We start from the raw sequence: 22,742 nt of genomic DNA, 5'->3' as shown, positions 1-22,742 counted from the left end.
GAAAATACGTGAACTTTAAGTAGCTACATGAAACTCATACACACACAAATATGTATATAGATATATATCTATATACATATGTGTAAATTGATAGAACTCATCCTATCCTTTGTTTTCTTCTTTTTGGAAAGTGAAGGACTTCCATCAGAAAGTAACTCAATGCACTATGTATGAGAAAGGAACTTTTGCTCAGATGTTGAATGTCGAGTCATCCAAAGAAGGCATGCACAAGTACTACACCATCAAACCCAGCACCAGAGAAGTGTGAGGGAATTCACTATCAGGAATTCTTATTTTCACAGCAACAATTATATACTTTTGAGAAATTACATATTTATATTTTGGTTATACTTTCTTTTGACCACTGAAAATTGTACATTTCATGACTGCTTTTCAAAAGTCTTTAAAGCTAGTAGCTTTATTGGATTGTGTTTAGCTCACTTACTAATGTATTTTACAGATAAAGCATTTTGACAGGAACTGTATAGTTATTATGATCTTATTCTTTAAGTACTAAAAAATAATTCTGAAGAGGCAGAGTTCTTCATTCTAGAAGCAAAGGTTCAATTCACTGACACAGCATATTTCAAATTACTATGGTTTGCATAAAAAATTTCATCCTCAGAGAGTTCTTCACTTTTATTTTAGGGACAGTGCCAGACAAATATCCAGGCTATACATATAATCTACTACAATTTTAAATCTTGTTGTGTTTTACATGTACTATTTTTCACATATTTTTCATCTGTTATTTTGCGGAGTTAAAAATTATATATGAGAAAATAAATGACTGTTATTGCTCTCAGTTCTTAAAGAAAAGTAGAAATCCTGTTGGTGTGGTATCAGAGGAAGACTGCTACAAATAAGATTTAATTAGATATGCAGTCTCTTGCTTGCCAGTTCCTGGTGCTACCAGTTCCCCAGATACTGGTGTGGTGTGGCTGGGAACCTACCACATGTTCAGCAAGAGTAGGCCCCAGCTTCCTATTCCCCTGTGGTAAGGGGAGGGAACCATCTGATCCCCACATGTGTTTTTGATGCAGGATATAGTTGTTCAGGAGGGCTCTCCCAGAATTTATGAACCACATGGTTTGGGCTCTGTCCTACCTTTAAGAATTAATAGAGGGAGAAAGCCTACTCACTGGGAATAGGAGCTGCCAGGAAGTGCTCCATTGTACAGGGAACCTAAGGGGAAAGACTACCTGCTGGAAGGCAGGTAGACACAAGTGACCCTGTCTGGCCTTGGCTGACTACTCTGATAGGTACAAAGCCATACCTCTGGTTGCCTCCACATTCCCATATTCCTGCCCTGGTGGCCACCAGAGATTGATGACCCTACACCAGACACCTCTGTGGACCTTCTGCCTGCTCCATGGAGCACAACTGCACCATTCTCATCTCCCTCTGCTACTGCAGACAGGGAACACAGGAATATCTGGCAAAACAGGCAGATATTAGTGTTCCTCTACAACCTGCTTAATTGAGGTACAGTGGGTGAGTAAGGGCAAGTGTCACTACTCTTGGGTCCACAGGCCATGCATGGCTGTGATGTAGGCTGAAGAGAATCTAGACCTCCAAACCAGCTCTCTTATTAGCCACCAGCCCAGAGCTGCTGATGTACCTGCAAACTACTCAATCTGCACACCTGAGGTTATAACCTTATACTACAAGAATACAGTTCAAACCTAAAAACAGAACACTCACAGAAGATCTTATAAGGGCAAATACTTACTTAGTTCTTAATAACTAAGACTTTTACCCAGAGATGGGTAGACCCCAATGCAAAAAACTGATAAAAGACAAAACTGGGAGATCTCCACCAAGGTTTCTTAGTCTCACAATGCAAACCTCCAGTGAAAACATAGAGAAGACAAAAAACTTGAATCTCAAAATGAAAGAACAATAAGCTTATTACATAAATTCAATGAGACCCTGACCTAAGAGAATGGCAGAACTGGAAGCAAAAACCAACAATCACATAAAAAAAATGCACACAGTCTTTGTCACTAGGCTTAACTTAACTAAAGAAAGACCAGCGGGACTTCAAAAGAGAGATAAATGAGTGGAAGGTAAATTAACAAATAGAGGATCTCAACAACCAGCTGATTAAACTTAATGAAAATGTGATCAAATGCAAGAATGAATTCCAGGAAGCTTCAAGAAAATCAAACTTCAACCTGAAATTAGACCTCAACAAAGAGATGGACACAATGCAGAGGAAGGCAACAGAAAACAAAACAAACAAACAAACAAAAAAATCAAATAGAGCTTTTAAAAGCCTCTCTAGAAGCCCACATGAACAGACTCAATTGTGTGGAGGAAAGAACCTCTGACTGGAAGAAAAGACAAAAGCTATTGACTGGGAGTTCAAAAACTTTGATAAGTTTAAAAAAGATTGTGTATATAATATGAGGGAATTATGCAATACCCTAAATTGATCAAACATCTGGATCATAGGTATACCAGAAGAGGAAGAAATCCAGGCCAGAGTCATATAGAATATATTCAACAAAATTAATGAAGAAAATATTCCCAATCTTGCAAAAGAGAGGCCCATAGAACGTGAATCAAATACAGGAATACAAGAAGCTCAAAGAACACAAATCAGACAGGACTAAATGAGAAGTTCTCTAAGGCATATCATAGTTAAAATTCTAAACAATGAAAACAAAAACAAAGTGCTAAAAGTAGCAAGAGAGAAACAACTCATTCTATACAAAGGCAATCCCATCAGAGTCACCTCATACTTTTCAATGGAAACCATAAAAGCCAAAAGGGCTTAGAATGGAGTAATTTAAGGCCTAAAATATTATGGCTTCCAATCCCAACTACTAAAACCAATGAAAGTATCCCCCATAATAGATGGGGAAAGGAAAACCTTCCATGAAAACAAGCCAACTCTGTGACTACATGAACACAAAGCTAAACCTACAGAGAATACCTCAGGAAAAATTCCATACAGAAAAGTTGAACAACCAAGTTTAAGAACCTACAAGAGGACAAACACAGTAACTAAAACCAGAACAGGAAAGCAAACATTCAAAGCACCAAACTCCATAGACCCTCTTGTATTGCAGGGATCAAATCAAACCACACAGGAATTAACTCACCCATAAAAGACACAAGTTAACAGGGTGGATCATAAAAATGGACCCTTCTATGTATTGCCTTCAAGAAACCCAGTTCACCATTGAAGATAGATATTTCCTCAGGGTGAAAGGATAGAAAATGATTTTCCAAGCAAATGCAAACAATAAACAAGGTATATACCCTGAGACACAGTCCCTATGCTACTCCACAGGTACTAATAAGACCTTCATGCCTCAAGTGGATACCATGACACCATGGCATGGGACATGGTGAAGAGAGCCAGGGGAGGGGATGAACCAATGACCTGTTGTATTCTATGTAAAATAAAATTAAAATAAAATGGCCAAAGGGATGGGGGTTGACATGCCTCAATCATTCCAGTACTCAGGAGGCAAAAGCACCAAGGATCTACACAGCTAGACCGCATCCAAAGCAACAACAAAAAAGTCTAGTGGACATCATGAAAGAAGAGCTCTTGCTACAGTTGCAAGCAAGAAATGTGAATGAACAGTGGAAAATTAAAAAAAGAGGGCTGAAGAGATGGCTTAGCAGTTAAGCGCTTGCCTGTAAAGCCTAAGGACCCTGATGTGAGGCTCGATTCCCCAGGACCCACGTTAGCAAGATGCACAAGGGGGCACATACATCTCGAGTTCATTTGCAGAGGCTGGAGGCCCTGGCCTGCCCATTCTCTCTCTCTCTGTCTCTGCCTGTCACTTTCAAATAAATAACATAAAACAACAATGACAAAAAAATTGAAACAATAGAGGCCCTAGGAAGAGAAACAACTATCAACGCAGCATGGAGGGATAACCAAAATAAGACATAAGGAAACCCTATGGGATTGTGACTGGGAAGAGGAGCCAGTTGCCATTGCCCTGGGATATTTAGGAATGCCTTACCAGAACTTTGGCATTTATTGTCATTTTTTCCCCCAGGGCACCTGTATCACAGCATGGAACAAGTGTTGGCAATAGACAAGACTCACCTCTCTTGATGACCATAATAAAATCATGATTTTGTCCTACTCTGAGCATCAAGAGACTTGGGGCTAAGTTCTCTCTCTAAACTGGACTGATTTGTCATTCATCAATGTCAACTGAAATTGCTCCCTACACCTATACAGTTGTCTCATCACTCCAAATCTATGGGTTCCATATCTATGGATTTAACCAAGCTCAGATTTAAAAAAAATATATTTTTTTAAGATTTCATAGTTGAACAGAGATTTTTTCTTCTAATCATTATTTATTAATCATTAAAGTTCAACAACCATTCACATAGAATTTGCTTTGTATGAAATGCTAGATGATTTAAAGTATATGACAGGAATGTGTAGGTTATATGCAAACACTGCTAAATTTTACATAAGAAGCTTGATCACTCATGGTTTTATACATCAAGGGGCAGCTGTATCTGAGTTAGACATGGGCTTGAGACGAAATTCTAAATTAGTATTAGATATGACAGATATCTTCTGAATGGTCCCTGAGAAAGATTTTCCCAGTGGATAAAAAAACTTACAAAAGCATTACTATTCCTCTTTTCTACCTTTAGAAGTCACTCCAATATTTAGAAATAAAGCATTCAAATGAGACCAGGGGTAGAGCTTTAGCTTTAAGACAAATATATATGCAGAAACAAAAAAAAAAAAATGGAAAAGAAAAGAAAAACAGAAAAATGGAAAGAATGTGGTTTCTAATGACATTATTGAACAGCTGACTAAGCAAACCTACTATTAGCCTACAGTTAGAGTCATATTTTCTTACCTATTTTTAAAACCTTTTGAGGAACAGCACAATAAGATGCTATACAATGGTCCATGGCACAAATGTACTATAATTATACAGCTACATCTCTATTATTAGATCTCTAAATTTTTCTGCATTGTTCCCATTTTGAAGGATGATGTAATGAATATCTTTTAGTCTAAAACTTCACCACCACATGTGCGAATTTTTTAATATTCCTGCCAGGAATTATTACTGCCTTCATTCTTCCTTCTCTTCATTCCCTTTTATCATTGTTCACAGAACCTCAATTTAAAAGTCCTGTTAAGTTCAAATCACTTTTGATAATCTCAGTTTCCCCCATGGTACATTTTTTTAATAAAAGATAAATTTTAGGAACAAGATTATAAATAATTCAGTAGAAAAATTTGCTAGCCAGGCATAGTGGTGTACACTTTTAATTCCAGCATTCAGGACATAGAGGTAAGTGATGACTATGAGTTTGAAGCCAGTTTGGGATTACATAGTGAGATGTAGATCAGACTGGGCTAGAGAGAAGATCCTACCTTGAAAAACCAAAAGAGGTAAGCAAGGGGGAACATACTTATAACCAATTTAATATTTTAAAAAGGGGTAAACACTCTCATAATTAATTCAAGATTTAAACATAACACTATTAGGCAGTCATCTAAAGAACTAAAGTGTAATATTACTTGAAGACCATTTAAAAATATTATAGTGACTATTAATTTGGACTAGACAATGAGAAAAATTATGCTTAATTCAAATGGTCTTCAAATAAATTATAAAATAAGTAGATACCAATTATGTACTTACAAATCAAACACCAGGTAATGAAAGCCCTCTTCAGATATACTGTCATGAAGTCTTACTGAAAAGAAAAAGAAGACAGTTTGTATTTTACATATCAGCTTTACAAAAGTCATGACAGAAGGTAAGAATTTTTACCACGATTCATCTTTGGTGTGTTCCTCATGAAGTAATGATGGGTATGAGGAAACTGTGCATGCAAAAGAGCACTTATTACTGCGCAAGCTACAATTGCCTAAGAGGACTATACAGCCCCTGATGTCCCATGCTCACACACTACTATCACCTCTGCTTACAATCCCACTAGATCATAATAACTTTCTGAGCCCCACTCCAGAAATTTCTTCAAGCTGTAAGAGAGACATTTTGGTTTTACCCAAAACTTTAGATAATTGTCTGTAAAATGTGGATTTTCCCTGGTCCTTAACACAATGAGAAGGCTTAAAATGGAGGCCAGTAAGAATGGGGCCCATGCAGTTCAGTCTCAAACACCAAATCATCTTGTTCATGAATGCGTGAAAGGCAAGCAATCTCACTGTTCTCCTCTGAGTTTATCATAGCATCACACTTAATTTCTTGAATGCAGCATGTTTTATCTTTCTAAGCTAACTCAAATACCTTTCCTTTATTCAGGATATGAGCTTACTTTTCCATCAGTATTGTGAAATAGGTAATATATTTTGTGTGCATGCATGTGGAAGCCAGAGGAAGACCTCAGATGCTATTGCTCAGGTCCCAGACAACTTTTCTGAAACAGAATCTCTCTCTAGCCTAGAAACTGCACAGAGGCTAGACACTGGCCATCTGAGCACCAGGGAACCTCCTGTTTCCACCTCCCCAGAAGTGAGATGAAATGACCACCCCTGGCTTAATTTACATGGAGTTTTGGGATCAAACTCAAGTTCTCATGCTTGCAATGTAAGTACCTCATTGCCTGAATTATTGTGCAGTCCTGAGAAGCAGGGTTTTTTTTTTTTTTTTTTTTAAGTCTTTGCATAGCACACTGAAACCTGGAACATAGTACATGGACTTTCAGAAAGTAATTTTTCATGTTTACTGTCCTAGCATTTTGGACAGAAGTTTTAACAAATCTCAGTGCATGTCCATATGTTTAAGTAAAACATGAAAGTGATATTCCTTTATTTTAATGGTATAGTATATTCTTCAATTTGCCAATATCAAGTGAAGATATTAGAATACTGAAATTTTGCTTAAACTTATGGGGCTGAGGAATATCAAGTTTGTTATGTATGTTATGCTCATAAATAGCACTGGGAATGAAGCCAGATTGTAACTGCTACCTCAGTACTTTCTCGAATGACATAGTATCAGAGATACCTAACATAGTTCAAATAAATTCAATGATAGAACAACTTTAAAAAATCTTATAATTACTTTGGAAAATAAGGTATGTTCTCATTCAGAGTAAAACTGAAAGCAAAATATACAACTTATTCACGAATGAATCACTGCTACTTTTCTCATTGTTCTAAGAAAAAACCACAAGTGGAGGTGGGATACTGGATGCTCTGTTCAAGAGCTATGCAGTTGAACAGAGGAGGATACTTCAGGTATAATTGGAGAAACAGTGCTCAGTTCTGATTAGAGCAGGAGAAATATTTACTAAGTGTGGTTTACCACTATCTTAATGCTTAATAATTTAAATGATCATCTTTCAACAAAGGATTATTTGACCCATTCTTAAGTTGTTGAAAGATGCAATCCTGCTGACCAAGCCTATGATACCAAAGCATTTAGGCAGCAAGCATGTGATAATGATTCAAGACCTACCATTTGTTTAATTTCACTCCCTTTGCATCTGACAAGTCCAATATAACCATCTCTTTGACTCTTTGAGATTAATTTTGTGAATATGTTGCTGATGAAGGAGAGAAAAATTGGCATCATCTTTGCTGACATTGATTTGTACATATGTACTCCTTTCCTTTTAATGACCCTTCAAACCTCCTTCTACTCTGTTTTTAAAGTAAAAAGCTTTAAAAAAAAACAGAATTACATAGAATCATGATAATTTTCTTTTGCCAGTGAAATTGTGATATTATCTTCATAGGTATATTCTACATATTTACAACAATTTTGAGGATAGGTTAGTTTCTTTTTGTGATGTTTAATTCTACTGTCATAGTTAAGGATCTGTCCACAGAGCCTTCAAGATGGTTTTACAATCACTGACATCATCTGGTTCTCATCAAGACTCTCCTGTCAGTTGAAATTAATCTTCATCTTCCATCTTTTTTATTCCTTTCGAACAATTTCTCAAGGATGAAAAGATGTGTTTACTTTTATGAAATATTACATTCATTGCTCTCTATAAATAACTGTTCATTCTTTTTCACATTGAAGTAACTACATGGCATTCTGATGCTCTTCCACACAGCTGCCAGCCTCAGCCTGACTGCATAGTGGCACTGTGTGCCAAAGCATATTGCATGGCATTCTCACCATGACTGCATTGTTATTGCAATAAGTTGTACAGGCAGGAACACAAAATTAGTCTAATTGTAATCATCTTATGACATTTTTAGAGAGAAATCTTAACAAGTATAATAAGAAAACCATTTGAGAAAATAGATTAAAATAAGTCTCAGTAGTCATTGTTTTCTAAATTTTTTTCAAAGCTAAAATCAAGTATAAGGCCCTAGGGAGATAGTTCAATGGGTAAAAGGCACTTGCATGAAAACCCTGCCTGCGCATGTTCAATTGTTCAACTTCCCCAGCCACCCACATAAAGCTGCTCAGGTACCAGATTACAATGGCAAGAGACCCTGGTGTGTGTGTGCATGCACACACTTGCATGTCTGAGCATGTCTGTGAGGGATATTCTTGATTATCTCATGAGGGAAGACCCACCCTAAATGTGGGTAGCACCATTGCATGGATGGTCACAGACTGAATACAAAGAAGAGAGGTGGCTGAGCATCAAGATTTATTGATTCCTCTTCCTGACTGTGTATGCAATGTGATTTGCTGCTGCATGATACTGCTGCCTTGCCTTTGCAGCCACATGGGACTATATTCCCTGGGATTGAAAACAAAATAAACCCTTCTTCCCTATGTTGGTTTTGTCACAGCATTAAGACAAGTCACTAGTATAAAACTTAAGTTAAAATAATTGTCAAGATATTTGGCCTATGGCCTAATTTTACTTTACTCTAATATTAACAAGTTGATGGTTTGCATTTAAAATTACCACAGCACTATTAGTTTCCCTTCCTGCCCTGCAATTTTGTATGACTTCAATACAGTTTCAGATAAATAGGTAAAGGGGCCACATCAGACCATGGTTCTTGTATGATATAAAGAAATTTACAAAAAGACATAATTAAAGTTTCTGATTTAGTATAATGTTTAATTACATTTAAGATGCTAAAAGATGCATGTAATTAAAATATTTATGTCTGGTATAATGTTAATAATTTTTGTAAGAGTTATTTTATTTAGTACATGTCATAGATAGCCCCACAATGCTAAGATGAACATCCAAATCAGACATAGATTATGGGAATAAGGGGTTTCTTTCAGCTTTCAAATCCAAGAAAAGTTCCATCAATAGCAGAAGAATCTGCTTACTTCCATGGATCCAAGTAGAAAGAAAAAAATGCAGCAGCCAAAATATCACCACCAGCTCACACACAAACCTGCCACAGCATAGACTGCTTCTTCACACCTTTGAGCTGGAATGAGATCTGTCTGCAAACACACCTTTAGGCCAGATGCCAGGATCTGTCCCCTGTAATACCATCTCCAGCTGTGGGGGTTGGAGACCCAAGTTACAAGCTTAATGAAACACCTGAGTCTATGGGGGCCATAATTCAAGTATGTATGAGGACCATGAAGACACATTCCATGGATTTGAATATATGAACATGCACAGGCAGAGGGACATCATGGAAGCTTCCAAGTTAGTAGTTAGTAATTGATCAGGCTAGGGAAAAAGCCCAGAGCCAGATGATTCCTGAGACTTATTCTTATTTAGCATACTATGCGGACTCCCTCCAATATGTGTGTTAAGAATTTATCTGTCAACATTTAGTGCCTTGTCAGTATGAAATATTATTAAAAGAGCAGAGAAGAGAAATAGTAAGGTAGCTATAGAAAGAAAACATTGCCAAATGGAAAATTATTTTCACAGAAAAATAAGTTTGAGTAGCAGTTTAAGATGTGATCACATAATTCTGAAGACTTAGAGGTAGTGTATAAGATATTCAGGCACTTAACTTATAGTTTTTTTATATATAGTTCTTAAGCCCACTTCATATTAGGAATATAAGAATTTCCAGTGATTCATCTATATTATCTGACAAGACATTTAACAAACTAAAAATGCTCATCAGTCAAAAATATCTTGAAATTTTATACAGCATATAAAACATTACAAATTTTAACTAAATTATTTTTCTTTAAAAAATTAATGTTTCCAGTTAGGCATGGTGGCACTCACCTTTAATCCCAGCACTCGGGAGACGGAAGGTAGAAGGATTGCTGTGAGTTTGAGGCCACCCTGAGACTACATATTTAATTCCAGGTCAGCCTGGACCAGAGTGAGACCTTACCTTGAAAAACCAAATAATAATAATAATGTCTCCATGTCATGTACATCATGATAGCATAAAATACTTGTGTATATGTGTACATGTGTGTGCATATACATGTGTGCATAAGCAAGTGAAAGTGTGTAAGAAGAGAATAAGTGAGAGAGGATTTTCTAGAAAGTTGAAAATTTATGGCAAGAGAGTATGAGGAAAGTAGAAAAATTTAATTCTAAATAGAATTCAATCAAGGTTGCTAGGTTCATATTACCCATGATGATGGCAGATGTTAAAGATATTTTTTACAAAAGAAAGAAGTATCTGGGCACATGGCTTAGTGGCCAAAAATGTGCTTAGCTAACCCCCAACCACACACATTAATATGTTGAATTTCTTATATTCAATCAAATTCAGGACACAAAGTCACATGTTTCAATAAAGTATCTCTTCCTTACTCCTCTATTCTTAATAGTACTACCAATTCTCCATCAAATGAAATCAAGGTAATTAAGAAATTGCTCATATAATATATTTTGATTCAAATTATGTTTCTTACTCTTCTTTATAGCTTAAATTCACTACTTGCTATTTTTCACTGAGTTACATTACAGAGATGTGGCAGTCAATTATACTGGTAGACCTCAGTGAACTTGATTAATATCCATGTCCCTTTGTAGTCTCTTTCCATGATCCTCTGGACTTGGCTGTGTGTGTTGCTATTAATGATTACCACGTGTGGTGTAAGCAACACCTTAAAAAGCTCTATATATGGAAGCTGACCTGTTGTAAATCACCTGCTGTGCTAAGAGAAAAGTCAGGTTAGACAACTGAAAGATAAGAGGCCACATGGAGAAACCCTGGAGAACAAGAGGTCACTGTGACATTCCTTTCCCAGCAAGTGGTTTGTAACTATAAGTGACCTCAGTTTCCTATCAGCAGAAAATTCCACATGATAAACCCAATCAACTCACAGAATCACAACGAAACACTAAACCTAGGATGGAAATTGTTAGGAAACAATAGACAAACAGAAAGAATATGAAATGTACAATGGTCTTCACATAATAGTTTCCATATCATGAGCAAGTTTTAGCAGAAAAAAGAACAAGTTTGGCCTTGAAATGATGAAAGAATTAGTATAATTCTATGATACTTAGCATGGTAGGGCAATACTGCCAATGTTATCATAACCCTAATAAAGAAATTCATAGAGAATAGATTGTATTGCATCTTCACAATCACTATCTTTCAGCTCTGGGCAAGGGCTCTGGTAATAAATGAGGTAGATTTTGAATTTTAGTTCTGTTATGTTGCAAAAACAGAGATAGTTGGATTTGGTTCACATTCTTGGATGTAAAAATGACAGCTTATATGTTTATATTTTTATATTCCCATCAGTAGTTAATGAGAATTCACAGTAAGAGCAAGCACCAGCCATGTTAGGTCACATCACATGCCCAGCCTTCCCCCAAAGAGGGATGCCACCACTGAGTTCACTTGTATATATATATATATATATATTATTTATTTATTTGAGAGCAGCACACAGAGAAGGAGGGAGAGAGAGAGAGGGAGAGAGAATGGGTGTGCCAGGGCCTCCAGCCTCTGCAAACGAACTCCAGACGCGTGCGCCCCCTTGTGCATCTGGCTAACATGGGTCCTGGGGAATCGAGCCTTGAACCGGGGCCTCAGGCTTCACAGGCGAGCGCTTAACCACTAAGCCATCTCTCCAGCCCTCACTTGTATATTTCAATAAATTATACTAGTATTAGAACATTCTTACAGCCGTATGTTAGCACTTGAGAGAAATTTCAACTCAGGCATTCCTATTGGGTCTCCTGTGACAAAGCTCTTCATTTCTAGAGAGGAGCAAAGACACCAGAAAGCAAATTCAAAAATCTGGCATTTGGCAAACTGGAGGCATACCTGCATATGGTCATGTTTACCTTAATCTCTATGTATTATAATCTCTATGTATTATAATCTCTATGTATTATAAAATAATTAATATCAGTTGTTTTTATATTTTCAAGTAAAACTATATTACCTTAACTACATTGTAGAAACATATATTGTCTGTTCCTTTGAAATTAAGTATATGGTTCCTCTGATTTTAAATGGAGTGAAAGAGCAGTAGTTATAGGTATAGATATAGGCATACATATAGGTAGTAATTGTTTTCAGATGGTAGTTAAAAGCAGTAAAATTTTTCCTTTGATATTTTTTACTTGTCTTAACATAACACTTATCTAAGCCATATACTTCTGTTTTTATCATTTTACTTTTTTCTAATTTGTTTTTAGAGATGGAGTATTGTTATGGATCTCAGAGTAGCCTGGATCTCTGGAACTCACTATGCAGCCTAGGAGGACTGTGTGTCATGATCCTCCTGTTTCCATCTAGAGTTTGGAGATCATACATGTGTGGTACCACATTTCAATTAAAATATATGTATACCTTACTTTTTTTGGGGGGGGGGTTGAGGTAGTGTTTCACTCTAGCTAAGGCTGACCTCAAATTCACTCTGTCATCTCAAGATGGCCTCAAACTCACTGTGATCCTCCTACGTCTACCTCCCAGTACTGGGATTAAAGGTGTGTGCCACTATGCCCAGCATATACCTTACTTTTGTTTGCAAATTGCTTTTTTGTAAACAATGAGAGAGAAAACACATTTATTTTCAAAACATTAACTAAGCAGATGAGTTGCATTTCTGACACCAGTCCCTGGAGAGCAGAGGATGGGAAAATGTATTAGATCATCCTTTCTTTGCAACTGACACAACTGAACTTCCCCTAGTGAGTCACCAGCCCAAATCTTCTCATCTTTCAAATCTTTTTCTAAAGATTTACTCCTTGTATAAAGGATTGTCCTTCTACACTAGGTTTGCCATGTAAACATGAAATATGTAAGTTTGAAATTCTAATAAAATGATAAGAAATGAAATGAAAATCAATAGCTAGTAGTCATGTTATATTAAATCATGATAATGCATTTCATCAAATTCTAATATTTTCTCTTTAGAAATAGTCATGTTATAAATACTTAAAACATCAGTTTGTTCTTTTCAATAATATACCAACCATGATACACACTAGTAAAATCCATACTCAAGCTCAGAACTGAGGGAAAATATGAATTTACTCATGAATTAGATAACTGTAGAATAACAAAGGCTACTAATAATGATAACTGAAGTTACTGTTATGCCAATTTGAATCTGTCAGATACCTGTTGATTTATTTCTTGTGTGTGTTAAAACAGCTCATCTAGGTCAATATTGTTTTAAAGGAAAGAATAGCTTTTATATTTATCAAGAAACTTACAATTATGTCAGACATCTCAAATATTAGTATATTTGCTTATCTCATAGACATAATGAATCAAACAACACTAAAGAACTTGTGATCTTTACTCTAAAATCTGTTCTATCCATGGTATTCTACTTTTGTACTTGGTCAGCATAAAACCTACAATGTTTGTCTCCTTTAGGTAAAGCAACATCCAGTATATTAAAAAAAAAAAAAGCCAATCCTTCAAAATATATAAGGGGAAAGTAGCAGAATTTAAAATCATATGTAATCACTTTCCAGTTCATCCACTGTTGCTGGCCTGATTGCTTTTCATCTCACTGTTTACCAGCCCAGTCCTTGACATATCTCAGGAGACTCCTGTCTCATTCCTGTTTTACCATCCTGTCCTTTGTCTTTATCAGAAGCCAACTAATCCTATCAAAGCTTAAATCTGATTATTTCCTGTCAGTTCAGAACTCTTTGAATAAGAGCACAAATGTCATTTATGGACTAAAAGATATTTCACTCTAGCCTTTTCTACTGTTCTTCCTTCAGCATATGGTGCTGACCTACTCTGGCTCTTTGCAATGTCTAGAGGAGATCAAGTAAGCACTTTTTTCAGGTTCAACACTTTCTGTTTTCTCCTGAAACTCCTACTTTCCCAGTTATTCATATGGCTTGCTTCTCTTCTGCCTTCAAGTCCCCACTCAGCTTTTCAAAATACCTGTTTTTATGAATAAGGTTTTACTGGAACACAATCACGTCCATTTGTACGTGTATTTTATATGCCTTCTTTCAGGCTAGGATTGAAGTATTTTAGAATATGCAAATTACAGCCAGGAAACTATTTGGTATTTTAGAGAAAAGCAGTCTTATCCTTGGAGTGAGGACAAGAATGTTTGAAAGTTAGAAGGCATCTTATTCTTAAGAAGGCACAGTATATAATGGGCCATCTCTGCAGCTAATTATGGTCATGAAGAACAATGGCAGAGAGGTGGAAAAGGCAGTAGGCCAATCAGATACAATATAATAAAATGAGAGAGGACTTATTGGGAGAATGGTAAAAAACTGCTGTGTTAAGTATAGGGTGTTTTAATTTAAGCAAATGTGTTTCAAAGTTGAAGTAGTGGCAGGATGGAAGTGAAGGAGGTTGGAGGAGGTGTTAGCAGTTGTTTTATAAAAGTGACGAAGTGCAAGAAAACATCTACCCACCCATTTGCTCAGCAGAATATAAAGGACAGAGCAAACAGCCCCCACTGTTGAGCACTGCAGATAAAGCGGCACACTCAATGGAAAGCCAGGCCAAGTAGGGCTATAAAGAAAGACAGGATTTCAGAGATGCTATAGTCCAAACGTTTCCCTCCTTACAAGTATGTGTTGGAAATTTGGCCCTCAATGTAATTGATCTTGGGCTTGGGGTTGTGGTAAAAGAATGATGAACTCAAGAGGGTGAAGTGAACATATTTGTGTCCTCATGATAGGAGTTAGCTCCTTACAGACAGTGGAATTAGATGCTCCTTGCTCTCCTACAGCATCCCTTTGCCCTTTTGCTGTGGGAGTTACAAGGAGGTCACCAAATTATCACACTGACATTGGGAATGACTTGGTCATCATGTACTTTGCAATTTTCATACATCTGAGCTAGTAAGATTTGGGTCATTATGAATCCCTGAGACTCGGATATTCTATTATAATCAGCACAAAATTGTCCAAGTCTGATATTATCAGACTAAAGAGTGCTGTTTGGAAATATTATAGTTTGAAAGGGAAGTATTCCTCATTGGCACATGTGTCTGATCATGTAGCCTACAGCTTGTGGTACTGTTTTGGGACATTGCAGAACCTTTAGGAGCTACTGCCTAACTGGATGACATAGGTCACCAGGTCTTCATCTAAGGTTTGTTGTCACTCAAGCTTTCTGCTTTTCATCTGCTACCATAATGTGACCAGCTGCAAACTCTCCCATAAAACTATGTCCACACCAACTGCCACACCTTCTCCACCATGATGGACTATATCCCCTAAACTATAAATCAAAATAAAGCCCTTCCCTTTATATTGTGTCTGTTAAGAATTCTGTCACAGTGATGAGAAAAGCAACACAATTCGAAATACAGATTCATTATTTTAAAATTAAAAGAGAAAAACAGTCACTAGAAATTGCTAATTTTCTCATAGTATTAACCTATTATTCATTGTTGAATATTCTTTCATACTTAGTTCTCTTTTCTAGAAGACACATATCTAAAATAAGTGTGTTGATTTTTAAGCACTAAAACGAATGAGTATGACATTTTACCATTTTATTACTATATCACTCCTGAGAGGTTTTAAGTCTGAAAAGGAATTATGATTTTTAAAACTTTATGCATATAGTCAATATTTATGGTGTCTAAATTTATTCTGATTTTGTTATATTACTCATTCATATTATAAAGATTTTTAATATCTTCATACTTTTATCATTTATATTAATTAGGTTTTTCTTCCTGGTTCCTATTTTCCAGAAAGGAATACTAAAGAAAAGGCAAAATAAAAATAATACAAAAGGTAAGTTTTATTGGTTCTTAATAAAAGCACCTATATGGCATTTTTTTTTTTTTTTTTGGATTGAAATTGGTTTTCTAGTAGGGGTAGTGTCACATGCCTGTATTTCCAACACTCAGGAGGTTAGATAGAGTCCAGTTTCAGGCACAGAGACCCTATCTTAAAACAACAAAAGAAAATTTCTGTATTTATTACTAAATAAAGTGTTTTGTCAAGCTGTTCACCAAATCTTAACAAACAACATTATCAAGAAATATGTTTAAATATTCAAGGAAGGAAGGAAGGGCTTATTTCCTCTTAAAAGTTCAAGTTACAGTCCGTCATGGCAATGAAGACATAGCAGGAGCTTGAGGCAGCAGGTTACATTCAGTCGAAAGTGAGGGAACAAGGGGGAGTGCTTATACTCAGCCAGCCATCTTCTTTTCACACAGTATGCAATCTCAGCCCATGTCTCACCTACAGTTCAGGTAGGCCTTTCCACTTCACCTAATGTAATCAAGTTCATCCCTCTCAGATATGTCCACAGGCTCACCTAATCTAGACAATTTCTCACTAATGATTCTAATATAAGCCATCACAGCATTTCTGATTTCCCGTTTTGTTGTGAATTAACTTGTTATTGACAAAAGTTAATAAATTGGGCTGAAGAGATGGCTTAGTGGTTAAGCGCTTGACTGTGAAGCCTAAGGACCCAGGTTCGAGGCTTGATTCCCCAGGACCCACGTGAGACAGATGTACAAGGGGGTGCACACGTCTGGAGTTCATTTGCTGTGGCTGGAAGGCCTGGTGTGCCTATTCTCTCTCCATATATATATCTGCCTTTTCTCTTTGTGTCTGTTGCTCTCAAATAAATAAATAAATAATGAACAAAAAAAGTTAATAAATTGATTAATTTGAAAGACAATGGCAAGCAACCATTTAAACTCCTTTGTGGCTTGCCTCAATTCACTCCATACAATGCAACCATCCGCTCAAAATGAGAATAGGACACCATCAGTTACTTTGGCTCCCAGTTGTTCAGTGCCTCCTACTGACCTTATGGTAAGGAACAAACTCCTTAACATGGTCCATTTATCCTACAATTTATCATCCAAAGTGGGACACTGTAAGAGTGACTAATTTTACACCAGTAAAGCAGGACAATCCAAGAAAGGAAGGTTACCATGGTGACCTGGCCATACCTTTCTCTACTCCTTCTACTTGCCTGAACTCAGTCCTTCCTGTACCCTACAAGCTCCCATCAGCTTCAGAGGTCCACTGCAGACAGTTTCTCTCACCTGTCTCATGCACAAAGCCACACTACCACTGCTAGGTCTTTGGCTTGGCATCCTTTTTCCTCCATTACAGGTCAACCTATTATTCAGACTTATTTTATGTACTGCTTCTTCAGGATGTCTTTTTCTGATCTCCCCCAGCCTGACACCTGTCCATTATATAAATGGATACATTTCAAATACCTTTGATTTTTGTGACTACTAAATTAACATTGTTTACCTCATTAACTGATCCCCTTGACTAGATTCATTGAACTCTAATAAATATTTTCATTATTTCAGATACCTCTATTAAAAAAATATAACATATACGTACTAATACCAATATATTTCCAAAACCTGGAAAAGAAGAAACATATTCTTTGAGTGTCATAATGGAACATTGTCCAACTGTCATGCCCAAAGATTATCAAAGCCTCTAGAACAGGAATCGAGATATAGCAGTAGCTCTATTGTTTACTATTGATTAATCTGTAATCAGGAGTGTGAAAACTATGGGCTATATCAGGACAGCAGCCTAGTTTTGTATAGCTCAAGGGTGCTATTTAAAGAAAACAAAGTAAAATAAACAAAAACAAAGGATCTATGGCAGAAACATTATGTGGCCCACAAAGCAGATTTGTAATATCTACTACTTTAACGTAAATGTCTGCATGATGCTATTTCACAGTTGGAAATCTATGATAAAGCAAATAATCACAGATTGTAGTTGCATTGTGCACAAAACCATCATCTGTTTTGTTTTCAGCAATCACAATTCTACAGTTTTTCTTAAAGTTACCATAAATATTTCTGACACCACTACAGTATACTACAGTATTTAACACTCCTTCCCCCATTGAAGGTACATCCTTGATAGTAGATAACATAATTTTCCCTCAAAAATATCTCTATACAAGTCTGTATGCAAATTTAACTGTTTTCATGGGGTGTTAGTCTCACAGTACAGTCAGGGATGTAGGTTGATCTGCTCCACCAGTCCCCCATAGAAGGGCATTTGGATTGTCTGCTGCTGGCTATTGAATCATGGGAGCCACAGACTCATGACACACAAATTCACTGAGCAGTATACCATACCTTCTTGTTTCAGTCCATTTTCTTGAGCCCTAATGCTAATCACTCGCCGATAAGGAGGTTTTCATTGCTTACTAATTAGATAAGCAAAAACGCAAGAGGCAGGCCAAGTATTCTTAGGTCTGGAGTATTTAGCTATTGATCAGTTGTAGCTTATACTCCAGACAGCAGGGTCCCTTGCTGTTCAGGAAAGGACTTACCCTTTCTAAAGCGGGGACTAAGAGCCTCCTTTCCACCTTATGCACTCTAAGCTCCAAGGCCAGTTGTTGGACATCCTCAAGGGAGAGACTCTCCTTTCCTGGTTTTCTACAAGTCTTTTCATCCTCTTTTCAGACAAATTTAAAGAACACAGTAGGAACAAGGGAAGGATGTGAAAATATGAAATTGAGTAAGTTTAATCATATAGTAAGTAATACAACCTGTTTGTTTGAAATATACAGGATGTTTACAAAGGCAGTTATTATATGAAATTCATCCAAGAAGTACCATGGAAATATGTTTTGACCATAAATGATACAAAACAAGCAAAACAGAATTATAAAACGGTTTGCATAAGATGATTTTTTTATTAACCAAAAACAAAAGAAAGAAGGAAAGTAAAAGGTAAAATGGAAACTAAGAATTTGTTGTCCTTATGCTGTATCTTACTTAGTTGAAATCAACATTATTGCTCATTTGGTATAAAAGTTAGCAATCTTTCTTGATATTTACATATCAAATGTTGTATTAGTTTTTACAATATTGTAAACATTGTATCAGTTACTTTCTCAATGCAGAAGCTGCCTGCTAAGGCCATCTTAAGGGAGAAAAGGGCCGATTTTGTGTGGAGGGAAGTCCATCATGACAGGGAAAGCAAGGCAGGCCAGAGAAGGAAGCACTGTGGCATGGCAGCATGGTCAGGCAGGAGAGAGTACTACTGGGGCTGCACTGTAACACGTCAAGGCCCACCTCCCCAGTGACCCATTTCCTCCAGAAAAAGTCTACCTCTTAAAGGGTTTATAGTGTTCCTCACTGGCACCACCAGCTGAGGACTAAGTATACAAACATGTGAATCTGCAGGGGCCATTTTACATTCAAAACACACACACACACACACACACACACACACACACACACACACACCTGTTATTCCTATTTGTCCTTCTAATTTGAACTGACAAAGTGGCAGGACTTTCTGAGCACTCAGAATGGCTATACTTACAGGTCAGGTGCCTCCCTGAAACCTGCTGCTAATCTTTTATTCTCCAAGTAGCTTATCTGGCACATATAATTAACAACTTTGAAGGAATAAATGGATGAATTCTTGTACTGAGTCCTCAGTGGGCTGGCTCATCCTGAGTTTGTATCCCCCACAAAACACTCTCTTGGTTAATGAGAAGTTCATATTTCTGTAACTGCAATATAAATGAATAGGCAACTCTGGTCTTATGATAACCTATAATTAACACACAGACATTCTGAGTGTTCATTACCTAAAAATTAACATCCTCTTATTTACAATAACACTTCATTAAACCCTGTCTTGTCTTTTTTTTTTTTTTTTTTGTACACCCTTGACAGAAGCAAAATCCTATCTCCTCTCTGACCAAGTGGTGGAATAATGAGGACACTACCACCTGCCTGGTCTGCCAGATGTCAGTGATCAATGGAGCACACACAAGAGGTTAGAGCTAGATCAGTTTCATGTTCAGGTTTGAGTGTCATAATGGAACATTGTCCAAATGTCATGCCCAAAGATTTTTTACCCATGGAATATTAAAGATAGGGACAGAACCCAAGCAATTAGTGATGAACTCTTCTTCAAGTAAGTATTCATTGAGGTCATACATTGTGCAAAGCACTATATTTTGCATGGGGAAAATGATGTGGTTGAGCTCATGAAGATGATGTCCAAATGCCAAGCTCACCAAAGTTAAATAAATTGACTAATATTGATCTAAAAGAGACATAAGTACTCTGAGCAACAATAAAGAAGTGAACAGAGTAGAAGGCAGGCATTCATTGCTTAGATAACTTAAGGGGAAACCAGAAGAAAATGCCGTTGGAAGCCTCAGAGAAGAAGTGAAAGAAGCCAGACTGAATATAGGTGTGAAGGTTCAAGATGTGGCTGTGCCTGGCCTGTTTGAGAGTGTCTGTATAGAGTGAACAGCAACAGAAAAAGGCAGAGACCTATACCCCTGGAAGGTACTGCACAAGGCATCTGAATAGGTCATTACTACATGTTCTGGCTTTCCCTCGGTGTAGGTGGAAATTTACTGTAGGGTTCTGAGGAGGAGGTAACGTGTTCTGCTTTTTTACTTTAAAAAGAGCAACCGGACATACTGAATATCCACTGTAAGGAAGCAAAGACGGAGAATAAAGACACATTCATAAAAAGCTGGTGGAAGATAGCAGTTTCAAGCCAGGGGCTGGCACTGAGGGTGCACATGTGGTCAGCGTCTAGAAATACTTAGAAAGTACAGCTGACAGAATCTTCTGACAGACTGGATGTGGGATGCACAAGGAGAGGAATCACATATGGCTTTAAAGGTTTTCTGCTAAATAGCTAGTATATTGAAATAGGTGACAATGGAGTCACTTGATTAAATCATTTAAGCATTAGTTTAGGCACTGACTTGCTCTCTAGTGTCAGCATAGCATAGCATAGAAGGGAACTCTCTAGTCTTATAAGCAATCTGCAGGGCAGAAATTAGTTGAGGCTCGGCTCTAACGATGGAAAAGAATGTTCAATTGCATCTAACTTAATATTTCATAACATTTTACTACACAAATAGGCATCCTTTTATGGAACTGTTGAAAACAAGCTCTTTGTAAATAATAGGCTATGCCGGGCGTGGTGGCGCACACCTTTAATCCCAGCACTCGGGAGGCAGAGGTAGGAGGATCGCCATGAGTTCAAGGCCACCCTGAGACTACAGAGTTAATTCCAGGTCAGCCTGAACCAGAGTGAGACCCTACCTCGAAAAACCAAAATAAATAAATAAATAAATAAATAAAAATTAAAATAAATAAATAATAGGCTTTAGTTTTTTAATATTTTTATTTTCTTTATTTATTAGAGAGAGAGAAAGAGACAGAGGGAGAGAATGGACATGCCAAGATATTCGGTCACATGAATTCAGAAATACTAGAAAACACTTCAGTATTATGCTTGAGAACACTTAATCAGCAAAATACCAACTTAAACACAGCTGAAAAGGCAGGGTTCACTGGGTTTCACTGCTCATGTCAGGAAATGTCCACAAGTGACCACCAAAATCCTACAAATATTGTTGGAGTTACAAATGAATGTTTGAAGGTGGGTGAACTTGCAGATAGAGAATAAACAAATAATGATGATCAACTAACTCCATTTTTTTCAGTTCCACATGATCATGGTTTTGAGCTCCTTATATGTACAAACTTCTGAATACACAATTCTAAAAGTATATTTATTTACTTATGATAGAAAGTGGTAGAGAGAGAGAGAGAGAGAGAGAGAGAGAGAGGGAGAGAATGGGTTCACCAGGGCCTCTAGCAAATGAACTCCAAATGCATGTGCCACCTTGTACATCTGAGTTTACATAGGTACTGAGGAATCAAACCTGGGTCATTAGGCTTTACTGCCAACTGCTTTAACCACTGAGCAATCTTTCTGGTCCAAAATGTAATTAATAAACACAAATACTTAGTTGGGGATGAAGAAATTAAACCTAGGTGATTAGCCTCTCTCTCTCTCTCTCTCTCTCTCTCTCTCTCTCTCTCTCTCTCTCTCTCTCTTTTGGCAGAGTCTTGCTCTAGCTTAGGCTGACCTGAAATTCATGACATAGTCTCCAGGTGGTCTCAGACTCACAGTGAATCTCTTACCTCTGCCTCACAAGTGCTTGGATAAAGGCATGTCCCACCACACCCAGCTCATGAGTACAATTTTTATGTACATGCATATTGGTTAAACTTTGTATGTGTGTGCTTGTTTGATTGTGGGCACACACATGCCACACCATACATGTGGAGGTGAGAGGACAAATCTGGACATCCGTCTTCATCTTCCACCTTTTTTGAGGCAGAGTTACTCATTGTTCACCAGTACATTCTCCTAGCTAGCTGGCTTGGCAGCTTTCAGGGAAGTCTCCTCTCTTTTTTTTCTAGCAAAACATTTTTATAAATCAATTACTACATAGTAAAGGTACTTTCAAAACTTGTATTTTCTACATATGATATCTTTCTAAATTTAGTATTTTATGCATAATAATACTATTAAAAGACTACAAGTAACAGTTCTGTGTGGATACAAAATTAGTTAACTACACTGCAGTTTATGATTTACTGTAAGATTGGCTTCCACTCAGAAAAGGGCATATAAAATAAATAAAAATG

The 22,742-nt window shown here is 37.0% G+C and overlaps 1 protein-coding gene across 16 annotated transcripts in view; it reads right to left on the bottom strand.

Annotated features, from left to right (window-relative positions):
* Positions 1–22,742, bottom strand: part of Camk2d (calcium/calmodulin dependent protein kinase II delta) — a 295,467-nt gene that overhangs the window by 130,764 nt on the left and 141,961 nt on the right. For all 16 annotated transcript variants that reach the window (XM_045143310.1, XM_045143306.1, XM_045143304.1 and 13 more), the window contains exon 4: positions 5,655–5,709. In XM_045143310.1, the coding sequence (XP_044999245.1) occupies positions 5,655–5,709 (55 nt within the window). The remainder of the gene's footprint in view (positions 1–5,654; positions 5,710–22,742) is intronic.

The sequence above is a fragment of the Jaculus jaculus genome, chromosome 2 (assembly GCF_020740685.1).
Source record: "Jaculus jaculus isolate mJacJac1 chromosome 2, mJacJac1.mat.Y.cur, whole genome shotgun sequence".
Taxonomy (NCBI): Eukaryota; Metazoa; Chordata; class Mammalia; order Rodentia; family Dipodidae; genus Jaculus; species Jaculus jaculus.
The sequence above is the reverse complement of the archived record's forward strand: the minus strand, read 5'-3'. Positions and strand labels throughout refer to the sequence as shown.